Genomic DNA, 15,479 nt, shown 5'->3' on the forward strand with positions numbered 1-15,479 from the left:
TAAACAGTTTTGTAACTAGTTACATCCAGGCCCTGGGACTGTTCATAGCACTGGTGCTGTTGTACTCCAGACTTCCACAATCAGAATGCGAGTCTAAGCCAAACCCACCTGTCAAGTCAACCAAAGAGAAATTTAATTAGACCTCTCTCCTAACCATATGTCCCATTGGTGGTTGTGGGGTTCCTTATGTCCCAAAGGAGGATGAAGAAATTAAAAGAGAGGACATCATGCTTTCACTTTCATGCTTGGCATAAGTCGTTGTAGTTGGGAGTTATCAAGAGCCAATCTCTGTTGGATATAATCCACTAAGCACAACAGACTGAAGACAGCTGGCTCAGTTGACTACCCTGTTTGACCTGTGAGGGCCATCTTCCAGATTGATTGATACACCATGGTGAGTCTGTCCCACCCCAAATCTCTCTCACACAGTTGCTGTTTGGCAATTGCACAGTGCTGCCAATGAGTCTCATTCAGAACAGATAATGAAGTCTTCACCTGGAGGCTTCTAAGCACTACACACACACTGGGTTTCCTTCCCCTGAGGGTTAATTTGGTCAGAATAGAAGATGAAAAGGAGAAACAATTAGCAAATGGAAGAGTTTAATGATGCTAATTAAAATGTATTAAGTGTAGCCTTTGCCTCTGCACCAGCTGCTTGGGCAGACAAACCAAAGACTGGGGGAGCTTCTGCCTTGCCCCAAAGTGCCGAGCTGGGAAAGGAGGGCATCTGGCGTTCCTCCCCCATAGTCTGTTGCAAAAGGTGGGTTCAAGGAAGCCTTCATTTCTCCCTGTGCTGCTGTTCAATGGGTTTGTGTCGTCCCTAATTAGTTCTTTCTCAGCGGTCTCTCCTGGGCCCTCATTAGGCATTTCAGTTAGTAGAGAGAAAAAATCTGATTTGAAGAGACACACAGGAGAGGAGGAGGTGGGAGGATGCTTCCCTGGCATTGACCATGATTAGTTATGCAAGGGAAGGTGGCAGAAGTAACCCTCCATTCCAAAAGATGCATAAAGCGATGAGCAGGGACCCAGATGTTACCTTCACTCCAGAGGGCTTTATAACAAGCTCTTGGAGAGAGGCAGGGAAAAGGTTCACCACCATCCCCAGCAGCTCTTAATGAGATGTCCAGTAGATCCCCAAAGAGAAACAATAATAGCTTTAGGATCTGACTACATAAGCTCATTATTGCAGAGAGGGAAAGAGGGGAAAAGCAGAAGAAAACAAACCCTGAAGTTTAGCAAGAGAGAGATTGGAGAAGAACAATAAACTCAGACCTGTGTGTTTGTTGACAGACCAGCCATAGTCTCTTGATCTCCCAGGAGATGACCATGGAGTTGCAAAGCGAAGAGGACAGGTTACTGAAAACCAACTGCTCACTTCAGTTGTCTCCACAACTACTGAAGGTAAGTTACTCCCCTACACACCTAGGCCCTTAGGAGCCTATTCTCATGCACTCCGGTCTTCCTGGCATCCCAATCCTAATTCCTGGCATGTGCTGGTGCTGGTGCTGTTTAGAGGTACCGGTATCAGTCAAACCCACAAAGAGATGGACAGGAAACCAACCTAAGAACATAAACACTGGTGGTATCAGTGGAAAGGGGTGTACAAGGGTGAAGACAGTGGGCGTGCCTAAGACCAACAAACAAGAAATGAGTGAAATGCATGCTATGCTTAAATTTTTAGAGAGACTGGCAAACTAGCAAGTACTAAATATGCTAAGGTTACAACCTCTGATAGATTCCCCACCAAGGTAAGGCAAAGTTCCATCAGTCAGCTTTCATTTTCTCTTCAAGCCCTCACCCCACAAGCAGTATACAGTAAACTTGCAAATTCCACACAGTGAATTGGCGTGTGTGGGGAGGAGGCTCTATGGATCCAAATTGATAGAAAGAAAAAGGTTCTGCTTAGCCACCAGCTCTTTGGTGCAACCTTATGATACCTTTGACAGTTTGGTGGTGGTGGGTCTTCAAGTCGTTTCCAACTTACAGCAACTCTAAGGTGGCCCTATAATGGGTTTTTCTGAGTTTGAGAGTGTGCAACGTGCCCACGGTAGGGTTGCCGTAAGTCAGGACCTCCAAACGGGGACAAATGTAGGACAACATTTTCAAATGTAGGACACATTTTTAATAAATGGAGGACATGTGAAAAAATTGATGATTTTAAAAAATGTTAATATAAATGCATGTTTCTTAGGCATGATCAAAATGGAGGACATTTTGAAATTTGACAGAAGAGGACATGTCCTGGAAAAGGAGGAGGATTTCTGGTCACCTTGTCTCTGGTCCAAAATACACTGCAGAAATAAAATATAGCTGGACTGAAATGCCCAGAGTTCCTCACCAAAGCTGCATCCACACTGAGGAAATAATCCAGTTCAAGAGTGACTTAACTGTCCTGGGTTAGTGCTGAGGAATGCTGGGAATTGTAGTACACTGTGGCCCCAGAGCTATCTCTGACAGGGAGTCACAACGTAGTGTGAACTGCAGTGCCCAGAATGCCTCACCAGGTACATTTACACTGAGAAAATGGTCCAGTTTGAGACTGCTCAGTGCTGGGGAATCCTGGGAATTGTAGTCTATTGTGGCCTCAGAGCCATCTCTGACAGAGAAGTCTCAATGTCTCCCAAACACTAGCATTCCCAGGATTCCCTACCATTGAGTTAAAGCAGTCTCAAAGTGGGTTATTACTCCTGCAGAGTGTGAGAGAGATAGAAAGGCTAGGGACTGGATTCATTCATTAACTCACAAAAGGAGGATATCTGTGTCCAAAACACACCGCTTTGACTGCCAGGGCTCAGTGCTATGGAATCCTGGGAATTGTAGTTTATTGTGGCACCAGAGCTCTCTGACAGAGAAAGGCAAATGCCTCACAGACGCCAGAATTCCAGAGCATTGAGCCCTGGCAGTCAAAGTTAGAAAAAATACACAGGGGCAAAATAAATATTGAAAATGGCCACGCCATCATCATCCTCGCCTCGGTGCCAAAGGAAATGGCCCTCTCCCCTCTGCTGCCTTGCTGGGACAGGTCCACATGGGGAGGGGACCAAACAGAGGAAGCGCTCCTCTTCCTGAGTCTGGCAACAATTGTTGCCAACAAGCCTCGAAGATAATTCCCCAAACGTTTGGCCAAAACTCACCAAATCCCCCCCATATCTCATCAAATATTCAGTCAAAAACCCTGAAAAGTCCCTGTAATGTTAATATGGCGTAGCCCTAATTGAATAAAAATAACTGGAACTTATTTCAACTCTCAAAATTACCATTAAAACCAGCCACCAAAATCACACCAAAGGCTCTGAAAAGTACCCATTTTGGTGTGAAAGTCACCAGATTGGCAACACGAAAACCCAGGACAAACCTGAGTCAAGGAGGAAACCGTGCAGGGACGCCCCCTAGTGGTTAAAAACCGGGAATGTCCCGCCGGCAGGAGGGTTATGGCAACCCTAGCCCAAGGTTACCCACTAGGCTTCCATGACCAAGCAGGGATTTGAACCTTGGTCTCCAGAGTGATAGTCCAATGCTCAAACCTTTACACCACACTGGCTGAACAGTTATACTTCCATGTTAAATGGCTGTTGTGAAAATACTAGCTGTTTCCTATGTTACTTATTTTCTCTTTCTGCCAGGAGACCTTAGGAGACTCAAAGGTCCTGAGTCCAGCTTTATATAGGTCTACCTCATGTGTTCCAGCCAGTTTTGACTCTCTCTTATTGCCACATTGAAAACCGGCAACTCTAGGAGGTGGATACAGATGGATTGCTTCTATCAAGGAAGCCACAGCCCTGAGGATAGAGGACTTGAGCAAAGCAGCTAATGACCAAGATTCCTGGTGGTCTCTCATTCATAGGGTCACCATAGGCCAAAGTCAACTTGATGTCAAATAACAATAAACCCTAGTAGGGAGAGTAGTGGGAGAAGGGGATCCCTTCTTCCTTGGATCCCACACCTTTATGCATACCTGGAAAAATTCTTCCCCACCTGGTCCCAAACCATCACCTGGGCCAAATGCCCTGTGATGGAGTGACTGGGCAGACTTGGCTTCCTGACAGTCGATCACACAGCAGGCTGACTGTGAGGATGGGGCTGCAGGGAAGGAGTAGGTATATACCTATTCTACCTAAACTACTTTCTTGCTAAATGTTATTTGATAAAGTTAATGTTTATTTGTTGTAACAGAAGCCTCTGCCTGAGTGACTTCTAAACCATATACGCGCAGACAAACACGCTATCTAAGATATTAAACTTAGGAAGACACTTGGGACCTTAGCCCTGATACATTTAGGGAAAGTGTATGAAGAGTGGATGCTGGGCAGGTGTCATTGGCAAGGGGCCTTCTATAAGTGAGAGGTAAAAGGTAACCTTGAGGCATAGAAAGGAAGTCGTGTCACAGGCTCCTACCAGACTGGCTGGCTCATGCCATGGTCACCCATTGGTGGCCCTGCGCATTACGCAGGTGTGTGGCTGGAAGGCCTGCCTCGAAAAACAATTTAGCAGAGGCCAGACCCATTCTTGGTGGCCCTGGTTGTGGGCACTAAATACCTTGACTTGAGGAGGTCAAGGGGAAGGAGATTTACTTCACTACCTCAAGCAGAAAACTATCTTGGGCTCTTCAAATTGCAAAGAGCTGAAACCTGGATATTGCGGAAAGCAGCAGCGTCTTATTTTTAGACACCCCTCAGCCATCCAGGATAAGAATGGAATGCAAGGATTTCACACAGGCTGCATTTGCACAGAGCTCTGTCTCAATTCCTGCCGTCTCAAAGTCATTTCAACCAGCGCAGGAAGTTTTCTGCAGTTGTCGCCTCCCAGACTTCTTTGGTACTAGAGGGCTGGTGGTACAAAGGGGCTCGGCAGGAAGAATGAATTAATTCAGCTCCCCAGGGCAGAAATGTATAGCTTAGACAGCATTCAATTGTAGTCACATGATGGGGGGGAGGAGACCTCTGCAAGAGGAGACTGGATTTAGTTTCTTAGTCTTCAGACCAGTCACTCATAAAGGAAAAGGGGAGGAAGATGAGTCGCTTTGATAAGGAATGCACACAAACCTAACTCCAAAGTTTTGTGCAGTGTTTGAATCAGCAACTATTAATTCAACCATGAATAGAAAATATGAGAATGCACCCGTGAAGTTCTTGCATTTATTTCCCATGTGGCTGAAGAGAATGGCGACAAACTTTTCCTTTGCACAGAAAAGAAAAAGTGATCCTTAATCTCCACAACGCTGGTCACAATATTACACAAGAGTGCTGTTAGTAAAGAAAACAATTTGATTTATACATCATAAATCCAATTAATTATTATACTTTATTGTTATTATTCATTATAAATAGAATAAACGATTGCAACATTTATAAGAGAAATAAATGCTTTTCAGGAGAACGTGCATTGTTTCCCACAGTATTTACTCCTTGGCATGTATGGACAAGGTTGGAGCCTTATAGTATGTCTCTGTTACTGTCTTGGTGGATTTAAAGGAGAATGGGGGAAGAATCCACTCCGGAAGTTTAATGTTTTATATGAGACAGACCAAAATAAAGCTGCTTCGGGCCATTTTGGAGGTATGCTGTTTAAATGATGCATGTGTACTAAGAGTCCGGAAGCCGTGCCAAAGCCATGATACAGTCCTAAGGACTAGAGTGCAGCTTTGGCACAGTTTCTGCACTCTTAATACGCATTCATCATTGATACAGCATACCTCCAAAGTGACCCGAAGCATCTTTATTTTGGCCTGTCTGTATGGGGCCATGGATTACTTTTTGTAATGGTGTACGTTATACAAAATAAACTTATTTACTTACACTCCGGTAGTTTGGCATAAACAGATAGGCAAGCGAGTCATTTACCATGCCCTAGATTGCAGCTTTATCCTCATGAGCAGAAGCTGAACAAACTGAAACTCAGCAGCACCAAATTAACTTCCTCTGGCTACCCAATTTTCTTCCTCCATTGTGCCTCACCTGCTCTGTCTGAGTCCTCTGTCTGTGAGAGCTTATTCAGCAGCCGAGATTGTTCTGAGCTCCTCATGTTTTCTGGATGAATTAGGTTCACTCAACTGCAAATTAAATAAAATAACATGTTCATTCTCTACATTTTAATTCCAGATGAAAAACACTGTGCGCGCGTATCCACCCCCCCCACACACACACTTGCGTGCATAAAACAAACCTGCTGATTCTAAAGGAAAGGTTGGTTTCCAAAAGAGCACGCAACTGTCATGTCTACAGAAATGATCGCTTGGGAAGGCACTCCTGGAAAACCTATTAAAGCAAATGGCCCAACCAAAGGTCTTTCTGTTCAACGGCCTGCCTCTGCTGTTGGAGCATTCCCATCTGTGCAAGAAACAAAAACCTGGCAAGGTTCTCAATTATCTTAATCCTGGCTTTCCTCAAACAGTCCTAAAAATAATTGCAATTTCAGAGATGTAGCAGGGAGGATGTGAATTTGACAAACACACACAAAACAAAAAAAGCCCCACACATTTTTTAGAATGTACGCCATCAACAGGTTTCATTTTTATCGATTGTATTGTTTCCATGCACAGCACTGTGTAAATCTACAGCGTTATATAAACAAAGTATAATAATAACCAAATAAAAAACAAGAAATTCCCCACAACAAAAAAATCAGTTGTCACAAAAAATAATAATGTTTAAGCCAAATGAAGCTTCTATTTCTTTTACTGTTGCACCTTTAAAGTTATATGATCAAGTTATTTAACTTTGCGAAAGTCACACTTTCAGAGTCAAAGGAAGGCAACGCCAACTCCACTCTGAACAAATCTTGCCAAAAACCACAAAACCTTGTGATGGATTTGCCTTGTTGGTGTCACCACAAAGCAGAAACAGATTGACGGTGCATGACAACAACAAATCAAGCTATTTCTCTCATTTGGGCAGGAATCCTTCTCACTCAGGTCTGAAACCTAACAATTTTCGAACGATCAATTTGTAATAAGAATTTCCCCCTTATTTTTCAAAGACCCACAAAATAGGATGTGGGCCACAAGATGGTGCTATAATGCTGCCATTGTTCAGCTGAGTCAATTTAGAGGTTTAATATATGTGGCCATGTCACAGAAGAGTTTGTTTCAAACATGGCCACAGAGTCCAAACCTACAAACTATGGCTGCTGGCCATGAAAGCCTTCAACTTCAACCCTAGTATGTAATGGCGGCGGCCTGATGGCGGTGTCCCATCCGCCGCCATTTTCATGTAACGGATGCACACCGTGGCGTGTCCTCCATTTTTCTTAAATGTCCTACATTTTGGGCTGAGTTTTGTCCTGCAGTTGTCCTACAATTTGGTCTAGATTTTGTCCTACATTTTGTTCCGGGTTTTAGTGGACAATTATGGCAACCCTAATTACGTCACGAATTAACCAAGGCGCCAGTAAAAGAAACCGGGAAAAAAGGGTTCTTTTAACTCCAGAGGGGCGTTGCACATTTTAGCGGATGTGGCATCCCTCCGGAGTTAAAACGGGTGCCGTTTTCAGGCGGTCCGTACTGCACCACAGCCTGGAAAAACCACCAAAATTGATAAAAACTACAGATTGGCGTGCTTTGCCTCTAGGCCAGCTAAAGTTTTCCTGATGCAAAACATGAAGGCTTCTTGGGAAACATTATTATTATTATTATTATTATTATGATGTAGGAGCCTGTGGCTCCACAAAGGAAGGAGACACGATGGAGTCCAAGGAAACATCTTCTCTGGATGGCAAATGGGCATTAAATGGACATTAAAAAGGGGGAGATGCCATCCTTTCCCTCCCTGCCATCTGAATTAAGGCCAGGAACAGCAAAATCTCCCATTCCTTTCTCCTCTTTGCCTGAGGAAGAATCCAGTGTGATTTCGAAAGCTTGCAACATGTCATTGAGCATTTTGTTTGGCCTGATAAAGATATCCTTGTTTGGGTGTTCTTGGATTTGCTATAGGGCCAACATGGCTACCCACAGATGTTTTATAAAAACTACAGTTCCCAGAATTCCCCAGCACTGAGCCAGGGGCAGCTAAAGCGGCCTCAAACTGGGTTATTTCTGCAGTGTGTTCTCTGGACCACTTAACCACAAACTATTCTGGTCCAAAACACACTGCAGAAATAATCCAGTATGAGACCACTTTAACTGCCCTGGCTCAGTGCTAGGGAATTCTGGGAACTGTAGTCTATTGTGGCACCAGCGCTTTCTTTGAAACATATTCCAGTCATGTAAGCCGCCTTGGTTGCTGCAGCAGAAAGGCGGGGTAGAAGAATAAATTTTATTATTATTATTATTATTTATTATTATTTAGAAGGCTCAATGCCTCAGAAACACTACAGTTCCCATGATTCCCAGGGCAATTAAAGCGGTCTCAAAATGGATTATTTCTGCAATGTGTTTTCGACCTCTATCTTTTCCTAGCTCTATCTTTTTTTCCTGCTTCCAGTTCCATTCTGTCGTAAGCCACGCCCACCCAGGGAGGCCCCGCCTCCTCCGCTGCTCTCTCACCAACCGGCACTTTCCGAGCGAGAGTCGACTCCTAATCTCGCGAGAGCTGCCATGGAAGGTTATGGGCGGAAGTGACATTACGGGACGCGTGTCGGCGGACTTCCTGTTCCGGTCTGCGGTTTGAGGGAAGCGGAAGGAACCCTGTTGGAGGCGGCATGGCGGGCGCTGGGCTGTGCTTCTTCGTCTTCGTGCTCTTCGCCGTCCTCCTCCAGTTTGCCGCCTTTGGGGCTCCGGCGCCGTCGGGAAGCGGCGGGGTTCATGAGGAGGAGCCCCCCGCGGAGGGAGACCAAGATCGGAAGGGTTGGTCTTTCTTTGCGCTCCGCTTTTAACTCCTTTTCCGGCTCAAGGCTATGGAGTTCGTTGTGAGGCCCAATTTTTACCTGAGAGGACGCCTCTCTAGGAATCTCTAGGTCCTCCAGCACAACTCTATGGTCAACGTCCGACAGATATTGACCATAGAGTTGCACTGGAGGAGCTACAAAGGCCTAGGAGAGTGTCCTCTCTAGGAATCTCTAGGTCCTTCAGTGCGACTTTGGGTTAAAGTTGACGATAGAGTTGCACTGGAGGACCTAGAGATTCCTAGAGAGGACATATTAATCAAATCTGTGATGGGAAGTAAGACTGGGGCTCTTGGCAAAGGGACATGATCCAATATGGGAGCCTTCACTCTTTTTGCCTGTGTTTCTTTTTTGGGGGCTGATTTGCATTGTTTACTTCTATAGAACCTTATGGAGCATCGCAATAGGACCAGGCCATAGTGATAATGGGTGTGATGGGAAAGTAATAACAGTAATTTATATGCCACCTTTTTTACAGAGGAATCAAAGCAGATTCCAACAGTATAAGAATAAAATGTCATACAGCTTAAATTACAAATTGAAAACGATCCCCAAACCCCAGCCCTCCCCCAGTAAACAAATAAGTTTGCAGCCGAAGCAAGAACGCAACACTGAAAGAGAGGGAGGATGAAGGAGGAGTCTTCTGGCCCCTTTAAGACTCACTTTAAGATTTATTTCTCCGTTTAGAAGCATATCTGTTCAACGTTAGTCTTAAAGATACTAAACGTTTCCTTTGCACTTGAGGTGCCATTTTAACGGAGCCACAAGACTTTACTTAGCCCCATTGTTTTTAGACTGAAACAGAGAAACATAGCCCTCTCTCAGAGAAAAATGCACTATTGAGTTAACTTCACTGTCGCAAAGTGTGATAAAAGCATTTCAGCAGACAAAGGCCAGTAAATATCGATGCATCGTTTCCTAGAGTTAGGAAGATGAGGCGTCAAACTGTGACTGGTGCACAGCTCTGCCTATGTTCAGTGTGGAAATTACTGGCAGTTCTCCTCTTCTATGCAGCACATGTTTACTTTGACATTTCTGTATTGCAGACTTGAAAGCACCTGGGGATCCTTCAGCTCTCACCAAGACTGAATCCACGCAGCCCCAATCTGGAGCGACTTCAATAGATTCTTCTCATGCTGAAGGAAAGGATAGTAAGAACTTGGTAACCAGGACCAAAAACTTAGATCTGCCTGTTTCAAATTCTCTCGTCAAGAATCCAGATCTTAAGGACCCTAAGAACAGTGAGAACTTGCAGTCTAAACCCCAAAGTGCAGATGTTCCAGATTCATCTCCTAAGAAGTTGAAACTTGAGGATAGTGAGAACTTAGCACCTGCTACTGAGAGCAGCCAACCCCATACATCTATATCAGATCCTGCTGCACAGGAGCCAGGTCATAATGAAGCTAAACAAAGTGGGAGCTTGCCAGGCGAGTCCAACGGTGTCAAGTCTGTCGCGTCTCTTCCAGAATCTCCTCCCTTAATATCAGATACTAAGGAAACCAAGGAAGCGGAAAACTTGTCACCTTCCACTGAAAATGACCCGGCTCCTCCCCATAACTCAGATCATAATGAAGCCAAACAAAATGAGAACTTGCCAGAAGAACCCAAAACCCACCAGTCTGATGGATCTCTTGTAGATCCTTCTCCTCGCAAGCCAGATCATAATGAGGATAACCAAAGCGAGAAAGTACCAGAAAAGTCCAAAACCCCCCAGTCTGATAAATCTGTCGCAGATTCTCATTCCCCAAAGTCAGATCAAAACGAAGCCAGTCAAAATGAGAAAACCCCTCATTCTGGTGCAGCTGGTGCAGAATCTAATTCCCAAAAGTCAGATCATAATGAACCCAGCGAAAAGGACAGTGTGCCAGTTGTTCCTGGAAACGACCTGTCTGATACCTCTATCCCTAAAGATGATGATGTGGATGATGAAAGCATGGTAGATGATGAAACAATCGGAGGTGGTAAGGAAGGAGAGGAGACTGCTGAAACTTCCCAGTCGGAGAAGGAAGAAGTGAAGAACTCACCAGTCGGTCCGCCGCCTAAAAATGGGTCTGAAAACAGCCATTTCTTTGCCTACTTGGTGACCACAGCTATTATTGTTGCTGCGCTCTACATTGCTTACCACAATAAGCGGAAGGTGAGTGTTTTGATTTCTGTTGGTGCTTGTTGTTTCGTACATGTGCCAAACTTTGCAGTGATGGCAGAAGTGAGGACCATTTGGAGAAAGGAAAAGATTTTCTTTTGCATTTCAGAATCTGATTTCAAATAAGTATGGTAGCAGAAACTCAAGGTGATTACTTTGACTGCATTTGTTGGAAAGGGCTTTCAAAGGCTGTGGAGTGAGAATGCTCTTATACTGTGTCATGTGACTTCTGTGGGTTTGTTTGAGGAAGAAAGTGTTTATTCTGTTTCCAGTTATATTCAAATAATGTTTATGAGAGATGAGTCACAGGAAATACCTTGAAACACAGCAAGCTAGAGATTTATTGCTCTGTCCTCATGACAGTTACAAGCAGCAGCGGTTTCCGTAGTGAAACAAGATGAATGACTACTTGGTGTTTGCTCTTCATAAGATATGACCCTAAGGGATATGAAGTTCTAGGTAAAACATGATGAGGAGCGGTAGGTGAGTTGTAAAATCAGTACTGGCACCTCAACCTAAATTGCCATCCTAAATGCGCTCACCTAAGATGGAGATGAATGGATTTACTAAAGATGGTGGCAAGAGTGAGTTATGTTAAGAGTAATTCAAATCCAGTGGTTTGTGTCTATGTGAATATTACTCTCAAGTCTTGTTTGGTTGGGATACAGTGGAGAGGATGAGGCAGATTTTTGTGTTGTGTGCAAGTGTTGTCTGGCTGCATTTTCTGTCCATAGCTGTGCTAGCTAAGAATAGAAAGAATTGCAAACCAACAACATCTGGAAATGCCCCCCCCCCCAACAATTTCAGTCCATCACCCAGGACTCTCTGCTTGGCTCTTTCTTGCTAAACTCCTCTCCGCAGCACATGGGGAAACCTGAAAGAGCTGCTATCACGTTTCCATTAAATAAATCGATCTGGGATTTTGGGGTCCATTTTGGGGCATAAATTTTTAGACTTATAGATGAATATATATGGTAACTGTTTGGCCCTTCTGAAGATAGCCAGTCATCCAGTTAACTTCCTTATCCCAAAAAACTATGGCCATGACCTTTCCTGCTGACCTTTTGAGTTTTGAATGTTTTTTGACAGTGGAGAACCCAAGCGCTTGCCTCTGCAAGGACTCTTGTTTTGTCTCTGGATCATTGTGATGTAACCATGCTTCATCAACAGTGATGAGTGGTTCCAAAAAAGCTATCACTGGATTACTCAAAATATGTAAAATCAACTTGGAGGTATCCAACTCCCCAAAAAATCAGAAATTAGAGCTATGATCCTGCAAATTGGCAATTTAATACAAAAGAACACTCTTTCAATCTCCAGTGTCAAAATTATGCTCAGATTTTGGGAAGTGGGTCAGACTCAGAACTTTTCAGCACTCCCTATAATTTAATAATGTCTATTTTGTTGTAAACGGCCTTGCTCATTATAATATAAAATGGAGATGCACATATTTTAAACACTTGTTTCCACTTATCTTTTGTTTTGGTTATTTTCTGACTTCAAAGATTATTGCCTTTGCTCTGGAAGGGAAAAAATCCAAGGTAATCCGAAGACCCAAATCCAGCGACTATCAGCGACTAGATCAAAAGGTAAGCTCTTGGATTGTGATTTGTTAGTTGCTCCTCTGAAGATGTATGACAGTTACATATTAGGTTTCAGTTTTAATGCATTTTATTCCGGCTGAAATGACCTCTTATAGATGATTGTAATTTGAAATTTATACATATGTATAATATACTGGGTTATAGCTGTATACTGGGTTGTGGGGCAGTAATTTATGGCTCCTGGCCTACTCCTGGTATACACTTGCTCCTCCTACTCCCGGTATACATTCTAGCTAGTCTCCATTATTGTGGTTTAGAAAAGATTTGGAAAAGATTTGACTCTTTTTAACTTTCCATTTTAACTTTCTTTTACCAGGTTCCTTATTTGAGAGGAGCCTCCTCTTTTGACATCATTTGGTCTGTTAGAAATAGATTTAGTACAAACCCAATGCTTCTTGGCTTCTATTTACCTTTGCTGTACACTTGCAATTAATTTAAATTTCCTTCTTTTTTCCTGTTCAGATCTAAGGTAAACCCAGAAATCCCAGTCTGATGATTGGGTTCACTATGGACTTATCCTGAAAATGAGCCTGCAGAAACATGAACTGCCCTTCATCAGTACAATCCCTGAAGCCTGTTGGCTGCGCTGCTGTGTCCAGGGAGTGAGAAGAACAGAAGTGCTTTTAATTGTACACATGCACTTTGGTAAAGTCTTCAGCTGTTTGAACCCCTTTCAGTTACTTGGAACTTGCACTGTTTTCTCCCATATTGTGACATAAGAACCAACAAGGGACAGTACTGTGTCAGTCACCCATTCAGTGATATGATGCTTAACCTGCTGTATTGACTTAAGAGCTGTATTTAGGAAGTGCCTTGTCTGCTGAACAGGCAGATTGGCTTTATTTCCTAAGTCCCCTGTACTGTTTTCATAGTTGATGCATGCAGTGTGTGAGTTGACATGATAAAGGCTGTTGATTGTTGTCCATGGTATTGAAACCAGCAATTTCCTTTTTGAACCATTGCACTAGTTGAAATATGGTTTGGCTGGCCATACCTATTGGATGCCTTCTGTCTGTAGATGGCAATATTGAGAAATGAAGGCTCAATATTGCAGATTTCTCAAGAGATGTCAGAGCATGTGAAAAGGAGTCATAATCACATTCTGTAGCTTCCTAATTCTTCTTTTGTTCAATTTATGGTCCATTTCTTACATTTAGACCAAAGGTAAAATGATTTGAAGTCTGCTGGTATGAAAGGATTTGGGCTAAGGAATGTTTTAATCTGTTTTTCCCTGTTCCACTCTTTGCCAGGCTTCTTTGGAAAGAATCTTAACAAACTTTTCAGTCAGTAGTACCATGTCCTGTTAAAGCTGGCAGTGGAGCTGGCACTTTTCTTATCCACCGAAGATCACAAAAATACAACAGAAATATGTCTTCTCACACCTTTTTCAATGAGCGAACTGTTTCTAAGCACTTGCTTTTTTTGTGTTGTCAAGTTGCCATTCTACCACTAAATAGACCCTCACTTTTCAACCGAAGAATTTTATTACTGTTGCAGACATCTAAACTTGTTTGCCATTTCAGAGTCCTGATTTGGGACACCACTTTGAGTGTGAAGGGCACTTGATTAGGCTTAGGTAGCATTATTCACAAATGCACTGTAGAAAATGACAGTTCAGGAGTGTGTGTGTTGATGTGTTTATGTATGTATTGCATAGTAACACTTTAATCTTTGTCTGAAATCTGATTTGGGGATAATGGTTCCTATAATTCCAGTGGGGCAGATTCAGTGCAAACCAGACTGTCCAGTGTGTGGTGGTCTCCTGGACAGTTCAGCTATTCTGTTGGCCTTGTTTTGCTTCTGTTGGGATGAGGGAGTATGGAAATTGGGGACAGGAAGTAAATTCTAGGGTCATGTTTGAGGCCTTTGACTCTTTATATATTTCCAATCAAATTCTAAATTAATGAGAAAAGACCTCTTGCACTTAGGAGCCGACCCTTGTCTTCATTATTGAGCTTTTCTGCAGTATCTTTCGATTCTGCCTGCAGAGGCGAGGAATAATTTGTGGCTTGGACTCAAGTGCAGAAGAATGAGGCAGAAAAGTCAACCACTTAACTTCAGGTGGGCCAGTTTACCCATTAAAAAATGCCTGTGGATAGAAAGCTAGCATGTATGGTGGATGTGTATAATGAATGTAGCCTAGGCCTTTCCTTGCTGAATAAGGTTTAATGTGTAGGAACTTCCACCGTGGCAGCCTAAGGGGTTGCAAATTGGTTACATTACTTATTCAATCACATACTGAAGGCACTTATCAACAAGTGACTAATAGCTCTCATGTAACTGAGGGGAGATCTTGCTATCTCTGGAACACTTCATGCTAATGGTATAACCACTGGCATATGTTAGTCCTGCACATTAGCAAATGGCAGAGCATCAATAGTGTATAACATTGTTAGGCCATGAAATGGCTTCTTGGTTGGCAATTAGGAAAGGATTGTCCCTTTTGATGCAAAATCTAGATTTCTGGAGTGCACTAAGCCCTTAGTAAAAATACTGGGTGGGTGAATTTGGTTATTGTGCTTGACATTAAAAACCCTGTGCTGTTTCCTTAATTAAAAATAAAGTTAACTTCGGGAATGCCTTCTTTCTCTTTAATACATTTCGTGTTATTTTGACTTTGAATTCAAGGTTAACATTTTAAATAGATGAAAGCTTGTTCAGTGTTCTCTGCATTTTACATTGCTATTATTTTTACCTCAACTTGAAATGAATTGTGTTCTGTTGATGGATAGCTTTCTTGCCAAATGTGTCTTATTTTCTGTTTAGGTCACCTCCCTTCCCTGTTTGAATCCACAAGTGTGTGTTTCTGGTTCTGTCAGCTTTAAAAAAATGAGACACTTTAAAGTTTAGACTTGTTTTTAATCTTTGTAATCTTTTTTCTTGTGAAGTGAATTTAAATAAATCAATATGCCAAA

The 15,479-nt window shown here is 43.0% G+C and overlaps 1 protein-coding gene across 1 annotated transcript; it reads left to right on the forward strand.

Moving 5' to 3' along the window:
- The first annotated feature begins 8,534 nt into the window (after positions 1 to 8,534).
- TGOLN2 (trans-golgi network protein 2) lies at positions 8,535 to 15,479 on the forward strand. The gene is made up of 4 exons (XM_089537682.1): positions 8,535 to 8,779; positions 9,864 to 10,954; positions 12,466 to 12,549; positions 13,027 to 15,479. The coding sequence occupies exons 1-4, from the start codon at positions 8,635 to 8,637 to the stop codon at positions 13,030 to 13,032; spliced, it is 1,326 nt and encodes a 441-aa protein (XP_089393808.1). The 5' UTR covers positions 8,535 to 8,634; the 3' UTR covers positions 13,033 to 15,479.

This window comes from Sceloporus occidentalis, unplaced genomic scaffold (genome assembly GCF_023333645.1).
Source record: "Sceloporus occidentalis isolate IW3139 unplaced genomic scaffold, rSceOcc1.0.p SCAF_9, whole genome shotgun sequence".
Taxonomy (NCBI): Eukaryota; Metazoa; Chordata; class Lepidosauria; order Squamata; family Phrynosomatidae; genus Sceloporus; species Sceloporus occidentalis.

Coding starts and splice junctions, on each gene's coding strand:
- TGOLN2 (XM_089537682.1), top strand. CDS start 8,635: ATGGCGGGCGCTGGGCTGTGCTTCTTCGTCTTCGTGCTCTTCGCCGTC. Junction 8,780..9,863: donor GGGAGACCAAGATCGGAAGG/GTTGGTCTTTCT, acceptor TCTGTATTGCAG/ACTTGAAAGCACCTGGGGAT. Junction 10,955..12,465: donor CTTACCACAATAAGCGGAAG/GTGAGTGTTTTG, acceptor CTGACTTCAAAG/ATTATTGCCTTTGCTCTGGA.